The sequence below is a fragment of the Lithobates pipiens genome, unplaced genomic scaffold (genome assembly GCF_037356315.1).
Source record: "Lithobates pipiens isolate NorthernLeopardFrog02 unplaced genomic scaffold, aLitPip1_a1.2 Scaffold_18, whole genome shotgun sequence".
NCBI classification, from domain to species: domain Eukaryota; kingdom Metazoa; phylum Chordata; class Amphibia; order Anura; family Ranidae; genus Lithobates; species Lithobates pipiens.
In genome coordinates this window covers 449,200,004-449,213,669 of record NW_027507758.1, presented here as the reverse complement: position 1 = coordinate 449,213,669, position 13,666 = coordinate 449,200,004, and the positions used below count along the sequence as shown (strand labels likewise).

General features: G+C 45.6%; 1 protein-coding gene across 8 annotated transcripts in view; it reads right to left on the bottom strand.

The window, feature by feature from the left end:
• U2SURP (U2 snRNP associated SURP domain containing) overlaps positions 1–13,124 on the bottom strand; it is a 127,920-nt gene extending 114,796 nt beyond the window's left edge. For all 8 annotated transcript variants that reach the window (XM_077488227.1, XM_077488231.1, XM_077488229.1 and 5 more), the window contains exon 1: positions 13,000–13,124. In XM_077488227.1, the coding sequence (XP_077344353.1) occupies positions 13,000–13,044 (45 nt within the window). In that variant the 5' untranslated portion in view covers positions 13,045–13,124. The remainder of the gene's footprint in view (positions 1–12,999) is intronic.
• Positions 13,125–13,666: the final 542 nt, after the last annotated feature.

Here is a 13,666-nt window from a genome sequence, read left to right as displayed (position 1 = left end):
TTTATTCAGCCACATGTCTTTAGTAAAAAAAATGTCAATAAGCGTATATTTTTTGGTTTGCGCAAAAGTTATAGCGTCTACAAACTAGAGTACATTTTCTGGAATTTACACAGCTTTTAATTTATGACTGCCGATCTCATTTCTTGAGGTGCTAAAATGGCAGGGCAGTACAAATCCCCCCCAAATGACCCCATTTTGGAAAGTAGACACCCCAAGGAAATTGCTGATGGGTATGTTGAGCCCATTGAATATTTTTTTTTTTTGTCCTAAGGGATTGAATAATGACAAAAAAAAAAAAAAAATTTTTTTTACAAAAAGTTGTCACTAAATGATATATTGCTCACACATGCCATGGTTATATGTGGAATTGCACCCCAAAATATATTCCGCTACTTCTCCCGAGTATGGGGATACCACATGTGTGGGACTTTTTGGGAGTCTAGTCGCGCACGGCACCCCGAAAACCAATCACCACCTTCAGGATTTCTAAGGGTGCAAATTTTTGATTTAACTCCTCACTACCTATCACAGTTTCGAAGGCCATAAAATGCCAAAATAGCACAAAACCCCCCCAAATGACCCCATTTTGGAAAGTAGACACCCCAAGCTATTTACTGAGAGGCATGTTGAGTCCATGGAATATTTTATATTTTGCCAAAAGTTGCGGGAATATTACAAACTTTTTTTTTTTTGCACAAAGTTGTCACTAAATGATATATTGCTCACACATGCTATGGGCAGAAGTCAAATTACACCCCAAAATAAATTCTGCTGCTTCTCCCGAGTACGGGGATACCACATGTGGGGGACTTTTTGGGAGCCTAGTTAACTAGCTACCTAGCGACACTAGCGACACTGATGCAGCGTTCAGAAAAATTATTGCTTAGTGACACTGGCAAAAGGGGGTGAAAGGGTTAACTAGCGGAAATCAGGGGGTTAAAACCATTATTGGGTAGTATATCGGGGTACCTAGCGCTATAAAAACCTGGCGGTGAACCTAAAAAAATAATTAGCTACCTAGCGACTGTAGCGACACTAATGCAGCGATCAGAAAAACGATCGCTTAGTGACACTGGCAAAAGGGGGTGAAAGGGTTAACTAGCGGCAATCAGGGGGTTAAAAACATTATTGGGTAGTATATCGGGGTACCTAGCGATATAAAAACCTGGCGGTGAACCTAAAAAAATAACTAGCTACCTAGCGACACATGCAGCGATCAGAAAAATGATCGCTTAGTGACACTGGCAAAAGGGGGTGAAAGGGTTAACTAGCGGCAATCAGGGGGTTAAAAACATTATTGGGTAGTATATCGGGGTACCTAGCGCTATAAAAACCTGGCGGTGAACCTAAAAAAATAACTAGCTACCTAGCGACTGTAGCGACACTAATGCAGCGATCAGAAAAATGATCGCTTAGTGACACTGGCAAAAGGGGGTGAAAGGGTTAACTCTAGGGGCAATCAGGGGGTTAAATCTTTATTGGGGGGTGATAGGGGGCTACCCTGGACCTAACACTAACTGTCCTGACAGTTTTTACTGTCACAACTGACACTGAATGCATTGATCAGTAAAGAAATGATCAATGCAATCAGTGACACTGTGACTGGGGGGGGAGGGGGGGCGGATCGGGGGGGGTTTGTGTGCCTGTGTGTACCTACATGTCAGTGTAGTGTTGGTGCACACTTACTTTTACTGTTCTCCTCGTAGTCCGGTCAAAAAGACCGCCCCGAGGAGAATGACATCACTTCCTCCTTCCTGTGTAAACAATACACAGGGGAGGAAGCTTCTCATTGGCCAGGAGCGATCCAGAGGGGGTGGCCGAAAACCAACGGCCATCCCCTCATCACGGAGCGCTCCTGGACCGAATCGGACCGCCGTAACCAGCGGGAGGGGGTCCGATCGGACCCCCCACCCGCTGGAAGGCAATCACGTGGATGTACGTGATTATGCCTGCCTGTGCCATTGTGCTGACGTACAATGGCAATACGGCGGTCCTCAAGTGGTTAATATGTCCAAGTTTTCCCCAGCCAGCTACGGGGAACTCTCCTGGACCTCCCCTACTTCATGTCCCTCACAGTTGATTATGGGTGCTATTTCTGCTTTTCCGCTGGCACCATGTAGGCCTGACTATACATATATGTTGCCAGTTCTAGCCCTTATGTGAGCGGATTAGGTGCTTTTCCTTGTTACTCTGGTTTAAATGAATAAAACATTTTCTACCAGAAACAGCAACACACTGATCTTTCCAGTGAATGACGTTGCAGGCGAGGGTGTCAGCACATGTCTGACCATCAGAGGACAGGCAGCCTGTTCTCCCAGTACAGCCAGAAAACTGATATGCTGGGAAGATGTGCTCTCATGTCTGGTGGCAAGTTTGATAAAGCAAGGCAGGGGGGACTGGCAGGAAACCAGGTATTTACTCTGCAGGAGCCTGACATTGCACCCGTGATCTACTGATCGTGGATGCAATGCTTTGCAGGTAAAAAGAAAAAAAAAAAAAAACACTAAATTTTTATACATGCAAAATCATGTGCAATTAATATTTTATTTACAAAAGGTGATTTTTGCCTTTAAAACCTTTCTTTGAGTATCCACGTCACACAGTCTACCAGTGCCTGATAAGGAGAAAGAATGGGCACCCCACCAACAAAAAATAAATAAATGCATATATTTTTGCAGGAAAATGTGCATTTATTTTTCACAGGTGCCTGCAGGCATTGCACGCAGCTGCAATCAATGGATTGTGGGCGCAGTGCCAGCTTTCTTGAGTGTCAATGGACTAGGAGTGCATTTGTATTTCACTGAGAACTACAAGTCTATGGTTCTTTAGGGGTAGGGGGTTGCTTAGGAACAATTTATACCCCTAAAGTGGTTGTAAACCCAGATAACAAAAACAAGACTGAACATTTTACCTTAATCAGCAATGCAGCACAACTAATTTGTGCAGTCTAACAGGGATACCAGCAGCCTGTCAGCTGTAATCCTCCCCGCTGGAAAAGAATCCGACATATGTAGTAAATGTGTCGCAACGCCCCCTCTCCTTTGACTGACTGGCATGCAGAGGAGACCCATGTACGAGCATGAGCTAAGGGTGTGCATCTCCTGCTGCACCAGCCTGAGAAAAAGACAGTTTTATTTTAGGTGGTTGCAAACCTCTTCTGTATCATTTCCCCAATACATGCATCATCGTATAGTTTGTCATGTAAACATCCAAAAAAAAATCGCTGTATTATTACTTCTGTATTCTAATCTCCAAGCTTATCACAGCTCTCTGGAAAACACCAGTCCATGGGCGGTGCAGTCGTCACATCACTGGCCCCACCTCCCAGCATTGAGTGACATGCATGCAGATTTCTAGCATGGTTTGTGCTGCTAAGCTGGCGCTAGTGTGTAAGTATACAGTGGGAATGTGGAGCCAGTGATGCCATGACTCCACCTCCAGAGCTCCAGTCCATAGACACACCCATGGACCGGAGATTTTCAGAGAGATGTGACAGGCTTACAGATGAGAATACAAAAAGGTAATACAACGTTCTGGATTTTTACATAACTATCAAATGGTGCATGTATTAGAGAAAGGATGCATATGAGTTTTACAACCACTTTAATTTGGGTGTAACATGTTGCCTGAAGGTGGAGTTAGCTGTAAATTTCATATATGGTGGGCAATTTGGTGCAGCCAGTATTGTGATCCAGGTATCTGTGCCAGAAAACGCAACTTGATTTTAATTGCAGAATTGCTTGTTCAAGTAACCCGGTCAACAACACACCCCAGCCTGCATGTGTCTAAGAAAAGTACATAATTGTGCTGAGAGAGCTACAATGCAGAGGCTGCCACTGCTGTGAAAATGCAGGAAATGCTAGGAGCTTGGCTGTCATTGATTTGAAATAACCATGCAGCAGGTAAACTGAAAACTCCTTATCTGCATACTTGTTACAAGCCAGTGAATTACAAAGTGATGAAACCTCAGATAAGCTTTATGGCAATGAAACACACTCCGGAAGGGGACAGCAAACTTCAGTAATAAAGGGTTCACTTCTTTCACCCATTGCTGCACTGACATTTCTGGATTCTGAGTCATAGGGAAAGCAAAAGACTTGTCAAAGGATCTGCGAGAAAAGGTAGTTGATCTGTATAAAACAGGAAAGGGATATAAAAAGAAATCCAAAGAACTGAGAATGACAATCAGTAGTGTTTCAAAGTCTAATCAAGAAGTGCAAAATGAGGGGTTCTGTTGAAACCAAAACAGTCAGGTAGACCAACTAAAATTTCAGATACAACTGCCAGGGAAATTGTTTGGGATGCAAAAAAATAAAAAAAATAAAAAATAAATAAAAAAATCACAAATAACTTTAGGGCTCTCTGTAAACATGGTGTGGCTGTTTCAAGATGCACAATAAGGAGACACTTGAAGAAAGATGGGGTGCATGATTAAGTCGCCAGAAGAAAAACAAATGCCACAAAGTACCCCACTTACAATAAGCCAAACAGCACAGAGACAAGCCTCAAACCTTCTGGCACAAAGTCATTTGGAGTGATGAGACCAAAATTTAGCTATTTGGCCACAACCATAAATGCTTGATTTTGGAGAGGAGTCAACATTCCTACTGTGAAACACGGAGGTGGATTGCTGCTGTTTTGGGGATGTGTGAGCGACAAAGGCACAATAAATTTGGTCAAAATTGATGGCAAGATGAAGGCAGTATGTTATTAAAAAAAAAAAAATACTGGAAGAAAATTTGCATTCATCAGCCAGGAAGCTGCGCATGGGACGTACTTGTGCAATCCAACATGACAATGATCCAAAACACAAGGCCAAGTCAACCTGTGATTGGCTACAGCAGAATAAAGTGAAGGTTCTGCAGTGGTCACCTCAGTCTCCTGACCTCAATATCATTGAGCCACTCTGGGGAGATCTCAAAACATGCAGTTCATGCAAGACGGCCCAAGAATTTATAGGAACTGGAGGCTTTTTGCCAAGGGGAATGAGCAACATTACCATCTGAGAAGATAAAGAGCCTCATCCACAAAAGACTTCAAGCTGTCATTGATGTTAAAGGGGGCAATACACGGTATTAATAACTGGGGTATGTAAACTTTTGATCAGGGTCATTTTGGGTAGTTTCTGTTGTCATAATTTAAAAAGAGTAAACACAGTTGATAATAAATGGCTTCAGCCAAACACTAATCATCGGTGAAAAAAGGTTTTGTTTTATCATTCATATTCTCTGAAAAATGGCCAAAAAAAATAATCGAATTCTGTCAGGATATGTAAACTTATGAGCACAAGTGTGTGCGTTCATTTTTTTCAGAGGGAGGGAAGCAATAAAGAGTAACATTTTAGAAATGTCATTTTAATGCATAGTTTTGTCATTTGATTTGTACATGGGAGCAATCATATTTGCTTGTTACCTACTAAGGTTCCGATTCCTGCTTTGTATCGCTACACAGTAGTTGTACTGTGCTGCTCCTTCTCCAAATGCAAGTCTACAAGTTTACTAATTCATTAAAAACAACACTCTCCTTTTTGTAAAAGTGCACTTTACCTGGCCTAAAACATTACTATTGTAACAGCGCCTTACAGTCAGACATCTTTGGTGGTGCCTGCAAATACTGTTTACCTTACGTGATCTCACAGTGAGGTAAACAGGCTGGGCCATACTTTGGATGGTATTTAGCATCACGGCCTAAAATGTCGGACAACGCGGATGCCTTGTCACCTAGTGCCTTCCTCCAGTTTGGAGGTCAACATTAACGGTATATATCTAGGCAAAAGTTCTATTGTTTTGGGGGGGGGGGGGGGCTTAACTCCACACCTGATTTTTGTATTGTATGTAAATGTACACCGACAACTGTGTTATAGCCCGTGGGTGTCCGTCGCAAGAGTGGCTCGTTATTTGTATGCTTAAAAAAAAAATGAAAAAGAATTTTCAAAAAAATACAAAAAATACACTGATCAGCATTGCCAGCAGCAAAAATCTGACAGGTAGATCGGTAGACTTCTGTACAACCACTCTGCCCATACATTAATCAAAACATGAGCCTGAAAGCTAAAGTCAGGACAACAAATCAGAAGAGAGGGGAAAAAAAATAAACAATACTCAATGGGAAACGGCAGGAAAAAGGCAAACAACTGAGAGGATAACTTCACACCCCACCAACTAACTACTAAAAACCAAAAAAAAATAAAAAAAAATATATCAGTACAGCCAACAGCATACGGAAAGGGGGATATTTCTTCCATAAAATTACATATTCCAGTAACAGGGTAGGTAAATACTTATTAAAAAATCTGTACCTCTAGACATTAGAGCTGCACAATTAATCGTTAAAAAAATAAATATCATCATCTTGATTCAACCCCCTGAGATCTCTATTGCAGAGTTTGCCATGAAGAGACTTAGCTGTTCACTCAGCTGTCAAAAGAAAACATCTGGGCAGTCTGCCAAGTTTTTAAAATGAAACATTGTAACAATCTTCCTTCTTAGATCAAAGGGAGAAACTTCTATGTGAAAAATACAAGCAGTCTGCCAAGTTTTCAAACAAGGAAGTTTAACCACATAAAGTCTAATGCCCCATATACACGGTCGGACATTCCGACCACAAAATCCGTCTAATTTTTTCAGATGGATTTTGGCCGAAACTTGTCTTGCATACACACGGTCGCACAAAGTTGTCAGAAAATCCGATCGCTCAGAACGAGGTGACATACAAAACATACGACGGGACTATGTAGAGGCCAGTAGCCAAAAGCATTTGTCTCCAAATTTTTTGTGAGCATGCGTGGCTCTCATACAGAGATTTTATATCCAGCTACCCCATACACACAGTCGGAAATTCCAACAGGAAAAGTCCGATAGAGACCACACACGATTGGATTTTCCGACAACATAATCCGATCAGACTTTTTCCGTCAGAATTTCCGACTGTGTGTATGGGGCATTAGTCTTTTTCTGATACTTGTTTAAGTTAAAATCAATGTTTGTTGCTAGAAAATTACTTGGATCCCCCAAACATTACATACATTTTAGCAGAGAGACCCTAAAATATTGATTTTAATTTAAGAAAGAAGCTTCAGAAAAAGATTTAGACTTTAGGTGGTTAAACTTCCTGCATTTATAGTTGTTGAAAACTTGGCAGGTTGCCCTGACTTTTTTTTTTTTTTTTTTACAAACAAGTATCTCTTTGATCTAAGAAGGAAGGTTAGGTACAATGTTTCATATTCTAAACTTGGCAGGCTGCCCGAATGTTTTCTTTTGACAGCTGAGTGAGCAGAGCTGGGTGATTTTCTATAAAAAAAAAATAAAAATTTTTTTTAAAAACCTTCGATTCAAATCAAGTTTTTTTTTCTTTTTTTTTTTTTAATGGACACCGCGCTGGTCCTGGGGAGCTGCAGGCTGGAGTTTTTAGGCGAGGTCGTGGCTTCGGCCTAGTCTGCAGCGTCTGGCCTCGCGGACTAGGCTGAAGCCGCGCCCTCGCCTAAAAACTCCAGCCTGCAGCACCTAAGGACCAGTGCGGTGGTGAAAAAAATAAAATAACGATTTGCTTAAATTTTGAATAGATCTGACCTCTCAACCCGATTCAACATTTACATTTATTTTTTCCCCAGCCCTAATAGTGAGATCGTGGGGGGGGGTGAATCGAGTTTGCGATTTAACAATTAATTGTGCAGCTCTAAGCAGTAGGTGAAGTAAATCATCCACTGCACCAGACATGACGCATTTCCACATACCACACAATCCCTTCTCTGCAATACTGGAAAGATGAAGAAGCCGGCCTCCGTCACTCTAAACTTCACATATAGCATCCAGTGGGGGAATACAGAAACTCTCTGCACACAACAAAAAGACCATTTCCAGTACAGACCTGTCCTGCCACAGTGTCATCACCTCATGAGGGGATAAGCAAAGCAGCATAAGGTGCAAGTGTCCTCCCTATCCCCACAGCGCAACAAACACCATGGTGGTCACTGACCAATTGGCTATTTATTCATTACAACAAACAAACACTGTGTTGAGTTCCTGGTGGTAGGAAACACAAAGTGGAGTCTGAGGTGGTTGGAGGGGTATTTTAGAGTGGAATTCCACCCAAATGTGGAAGTTCCGCTATCTGCTTCCACCCCCATCCCCCCTCTGTGCCACATTTGGGAGGGGGGGCATCCACTCCCAATTCCTTGAAAGGGTGCCATGGAGACCATTGTCATTTGCGGCCCCTTCTCGTTGCCCCCCCTCACCCTTCTGGGAGACACACACAGGTCCCAGAAGATAGCAGAACCATTCAGAAAGTGCAGAGCGACTCACGCATGCACATTATGAAACAGGCTGTGAAGCCGCAAAGGCTTCGCTTCCTGTTTCCCCTAGTAAGGATGCCAGTGCCTGCACCCAGAACTGATGGATGAGTCGGCTTTGGGTACAGACATCGCAGGCTCCCTGGACAGGTAAGTGTCCTTATACGGTGCCTTGCAAAAGTATTCAACCCCTTGGCTTTTTCCCCATTTTGTTACATTACAGCCTTTAGCTCAATGTTTTTTTATTCTGAACTATATGTGATGGTTCAGAACACAATAGTCTAAGTTGGTGAAGTAAAATTAGAAAAATATATACATAAAGCTAGTTTTAAGGAAAAAAAAAATGATAATTGGCATGTGTATATGTCGTCACCCCCTTGGTTATGAAGCCCAGAGACTGGAGTATCTGTACATAGAGTGACAATAAGCCGTACGCTCCATAGAGTTGGGCTTTATGGCAGAGGGCAGAAGAAAGCCATTACTTTCAGCAAAAAACAAAATGGCATGGAGTTTGCGAAAAGGCACCTGGGAGACTCCCAAAAAGTATGGAGGAAGGTGCTCTGGTCTGAGACAAAAATTTAACGTTTTGGCCATCAAAAAAAAACACTATGTCTGGCCCAAACCCAACACATCACCCAAAGAACACCATCATCATGCTGTGGGGAGGTTTTTCAGCAGTCGGGACTGGGAAACTGATCAGAGTTGAGGGAAAGATGGTGCTAAATACAGGGATATATTCTTGAGAAAAATCTGTACCCCTCTGCATGTGTGATTTGAGGCTAGGATGAAGGTTCACCTTCCAGCAGGACAATGACCTCAAACACACTGCTAAAGCAACACTTGAGTGGTTTAAGGGGAAACATGTAAATGCGTTGGAGTGGCCTAGTCAAAGCCCAGACCTCAATTCAATAGAAAATCTGTGGTCAGACTTAAAGATTGCTATTCACAAGCGCAAAGCATCCAACTTGAAGGAGCTGGAGCAGTTTTGCAAGGAGATATGGACAAAAATCCCAGTGGTAGGATGTGGCAAGCTCATAGAGACTTATCCAAAGAGACTTGGAGCTGTGATAGCTGCAAAGGGTGGATCTAAAAAGTATTGACTTTAGAAAGGTGAATAGTTAGGCACATTGATTTTTTCTGATATTTTGTCCTGTTTGTTGTTTGCGTCACAATAATAATAATAAAAAAAAAAAAAAAACAGAACACCTTTTTCAAAGTTGTGGGGATGTTCTGTAAACAAAGTGATGCAAATCCTCAAACAATCCATGTTAATTCTGGGTTGTGAGGCAACAAAACATGGAAAACGCCAAAGGGGGTGGTGAATACTTTTGTGAGACACTGTATTAAAAGTCAGCAGCTACAGTATTTGTAGCTGCTAACTTAATTTTTTTTCCTCCTCCAGGCTGGAACTCTGCTTCCTATAGTAGAATGAAGTAATCATCTGACATGTAGCTGTCCTGAAAGAGGAATAGGGAAAGTGAATGAAGTTGGACACAGCTGGCATTTTAGCAGGTTTAGAAGGATGCCTGCAATACTTCTGATGACAGAGTAATCCAAGACTAATTAGTGACATGAACACACACAGCCATTCACACAGGACAGTTTGAAACATGGAAAAGTACACATCCCAGTAACAGGGTGGATGAATACTTATTCAAAACATTGTAGCTCTAGATATCGAATTCTAGAACCCCAGCATAGGGCATGTGCGCACAAAAACTTGGCATGGTATACACATGTGAACCAAACGACAGCCAAAGACTTCTACAGGAATGCATGGCATGTCACCGGCTCACACAGCCATGTACCCAAGGAAAGCAAGTGAAATACATACAAACAGGTGTGTGTACAGACCAGGTCACCCGTCCCACCGCATCACAGGACGCTTATCCAATACACAGGACACTCAGACTGTATATGCAGACCAGGACGCTCATCACACTGCGTACACAGGACAAAACACTCATCCTTTACACAGGACAGGGCAATCTTCACACTGTATATGCAGACCAGGACATTCATCCCATACACAGAACACTAATCCTTCCTTGTGTGCAGACCAGGACAGTCAGCGCCCTGTATATGGAGACCAGAAGAGTCAGCGTCCTGTATATGGAGACCAGGACACTGTATACGGAGACCAGGACATTCAGCGTCCTGTATATGGAGACCAGGACACTGTATACGGAGACCAGGACATTCAGCGTCCTGTATATGCAGACCAGGACATTCATCCCATACACAGAACACTAATCCTTCCTTGTGTGAAGACCAGGACAGTCAGCGCCCTGTATATGGAGACCAGGACACTGTATATGGAGACCAGGACAGTCAGCGCCCTGTATATGGAGACCAGGACAGTCAGCGCCCTGTATATGGAGACCAGGACAGTCAGCGCCCTGCATATGGAGACCAGGACACTGTATACGGAGACCAGGACAGTCAGCACCCTGCATACGGAGACCAGGACACTGTATACGGAGACCAGGACAGTCAGCGCCCTGCATACGGAGACCAGGACACTGTATACGGAGACCAGGACAGTCAGCGCCCTGCATACGGAGACCAGGACACTGTATACGGAGACCAGGACAGTCAGCGCCCTGCATACGGAGACCAGGACACTGTATACGGAGACCAGGACAGTCAGCGCCCTGCATACGGAGACCAGGACACTGTATACGGAGACCAGGACAGTCAGCGCCCTGCATACGGAGACCAGGACACTGTATACGGAGACCGAGACAGTCAGCGCCCTGCATACGGAGACCGAGACAGTCAGCGCCCTGCATACGGAGACCAGGATACTGTATATGGAGACCAGGACAGTCAGCGCCCTGTATATGGGGGGGTGGGGGACAGCACACTGTATATGGGGGGGGGGGACAGCACACTGTATATGGGGGGGGGGGGGGACAGCACACTGTATATGGGGGGGGGGGACAGCACACTGTATATGGGGGGGGGGGGACAGCACACTGTATATGGGGGGGGGGGGACAGCACACTGTATATGGGGGGGGGGGGACAGCACACTGTATATGGGGGGGGGGGACAGCACACTGTATATGGGGGGGGGGGGACAGCACACTGTATATGGGGGGGGGGGGGGGACAGCACACTGTATATGGGGGGGGGGGGGACAGCACACTGTATATGGGGGGGGGGACAGCACACTGTATATGGGGGGGGGGGGACAGCACACTGTATATGGGGAGGGGGGGACAGCACACTGTATATGGGGAGGGGGGGACAGCACACTGTATATGGGGAGGGGGGGACAGCACACTGTATATGGGGAGGGGGGGACAGCACACTGTATATGGGGAGGGGGGGACAGCACACTGTATATGGGGAGGGGGGGACAGCACACTGTATATGGGGAGGGGGGGACAGCACACTGTATATGGGGAGGGGGGGACAGCACACTGTATATGGGGAGGGGGGGACAGCACACTGTATATGGGGAGGGGGGGACAGCACACTGTATATGGGGAGGGGGGGACAGCACACTGTATATGGGGAGGGGGGGACAGCACACTGTATATGGGGAGGGGGGGACAGCACACTGTATATGGGGAGGGGGGGACAGCACACTGTATATGGGGAGGGGGGGACAGCACACTGTATATGGGGAGGGGGGGACAGCACACTGTATATGGGGAGGGGGGGACAGCACACTGTATATGGGGAGGGGGGGACAGCACACTGTATATGGGGAGGGGGGGACAGCACACTGTATATGGGGAGGGGGGGACAGCACACTGTATATGGGGAGGGGGGGACAGCACACTGTATATGGGGAGGGGGGGACAGCACACTGTATATGGGGAGGGGGGGACAGCACACTGTATATGGGGAGGGGGGGACAGCACACTGTATATGGGGAGGGGGGGACAGCACACTGTATATGGGGAGGGGGGGACAGCACACTGTATATGGGGAGGGGGGGACAGCACACTGTATATGGGGGGGGGGACAGCACACTGTATATGGGGGGGGGGGAACAGCACACTGTATATGGGGGGGGGGGGGGAACAGCACACTGTATATGGGGGGGGGGGGAACAGCACACTGTATATGGGGGGGGGGGACAGCACACTGTATATGGGGGGGGGGACAGCACACTGTATATGGGGGGGGGGGACAGCACACTGTATATGGGGGGGGGACAGCACACTGTATATGGGGGGGGGACAGCACACTGTATATGGGGGGGGGACAGCACACTGTATATGGGGGGGGGGACAGCACACTGTATATGGGGGGGCAGCACACTGTATATGGGGGGGGGGGGACAGCACACTGTATATGGGGGGGGGGGACAGCACACTGTATATGGGGGGGGGGGGGGCAGCACACTGTATATGGGGGGGGGGGACAGCACACTGTATATGGGGGGGGGGGGGACAGCACACTGTATATGGGGGGGGGGACAGCCACACTGTATATTGGGAATAATGCGTTATGTAGAGTAAAACCTGTGTACAGCGAATGACGAGTAAGGCGGGCTTTGCGGCTCCAATGTCCTGTCTCCTCCAGAGAGGAGTGTGTCTCTATAGAGAAGGCCTCGGCTCTTGCGCACCTCGTACACCGGCAACACATCGCTCTCTCCCATCCCCTGACCTTGCCTATTCCTCTCTGTACCCACCCAACCATCAGCAGCGTCCTCCACCGAGCACAGCCCTGCCCCCGCCTGCACCCCGGCCTCACCTTCGATCCCGCTCTGTGCGAGCCGCCAGACATTTTCTCCGCCATGTTGCGTCTCTCCCCCTTGCAGGCTAACCAATCGAGAGCTGAGTCTAAGCAGCGAAAAAAGGCGTGCTTGAAGAGGTCAGGTGGGCAGTCGATCCCTGAGCTATCGATCTAGCACAATAGGTAACTGTGCGGCGCTAGGAGAGTGAGATGATGTCACGGCAGCAGATCATCTGTTAACGACTGACGATCGTCACATGAGCCCATTTCTAGAAGTCATTGCTTACCCAGTACCCACCAAATAATGCCTTGTGTCAAGGGCCGGACTGGCAATAAAAACCAGCCCTGGAAAAAAATTTCATACCAGCCCCACAGCATAACCTCATTTTAATGCACATTTGATGAAGAGTGTATTATATATAGATATGAAACCACACAGCGCTATATATATATATATATATATATATATATATATATATATATATATATATATATATATATATATATATATATATATATATATATATATATATATATATATATGCAAATTCCAGTTAAAAGTGGTCAATCATCAAGGGGGACCCCATGGAACTCAGAACGTGGGGGGTTGACCACCTTCCGCAGGAAGAATACACTAAGGTAAGGGTGGGTGGGTTACTAATAAAGGGGGGAACCCTTTATATCA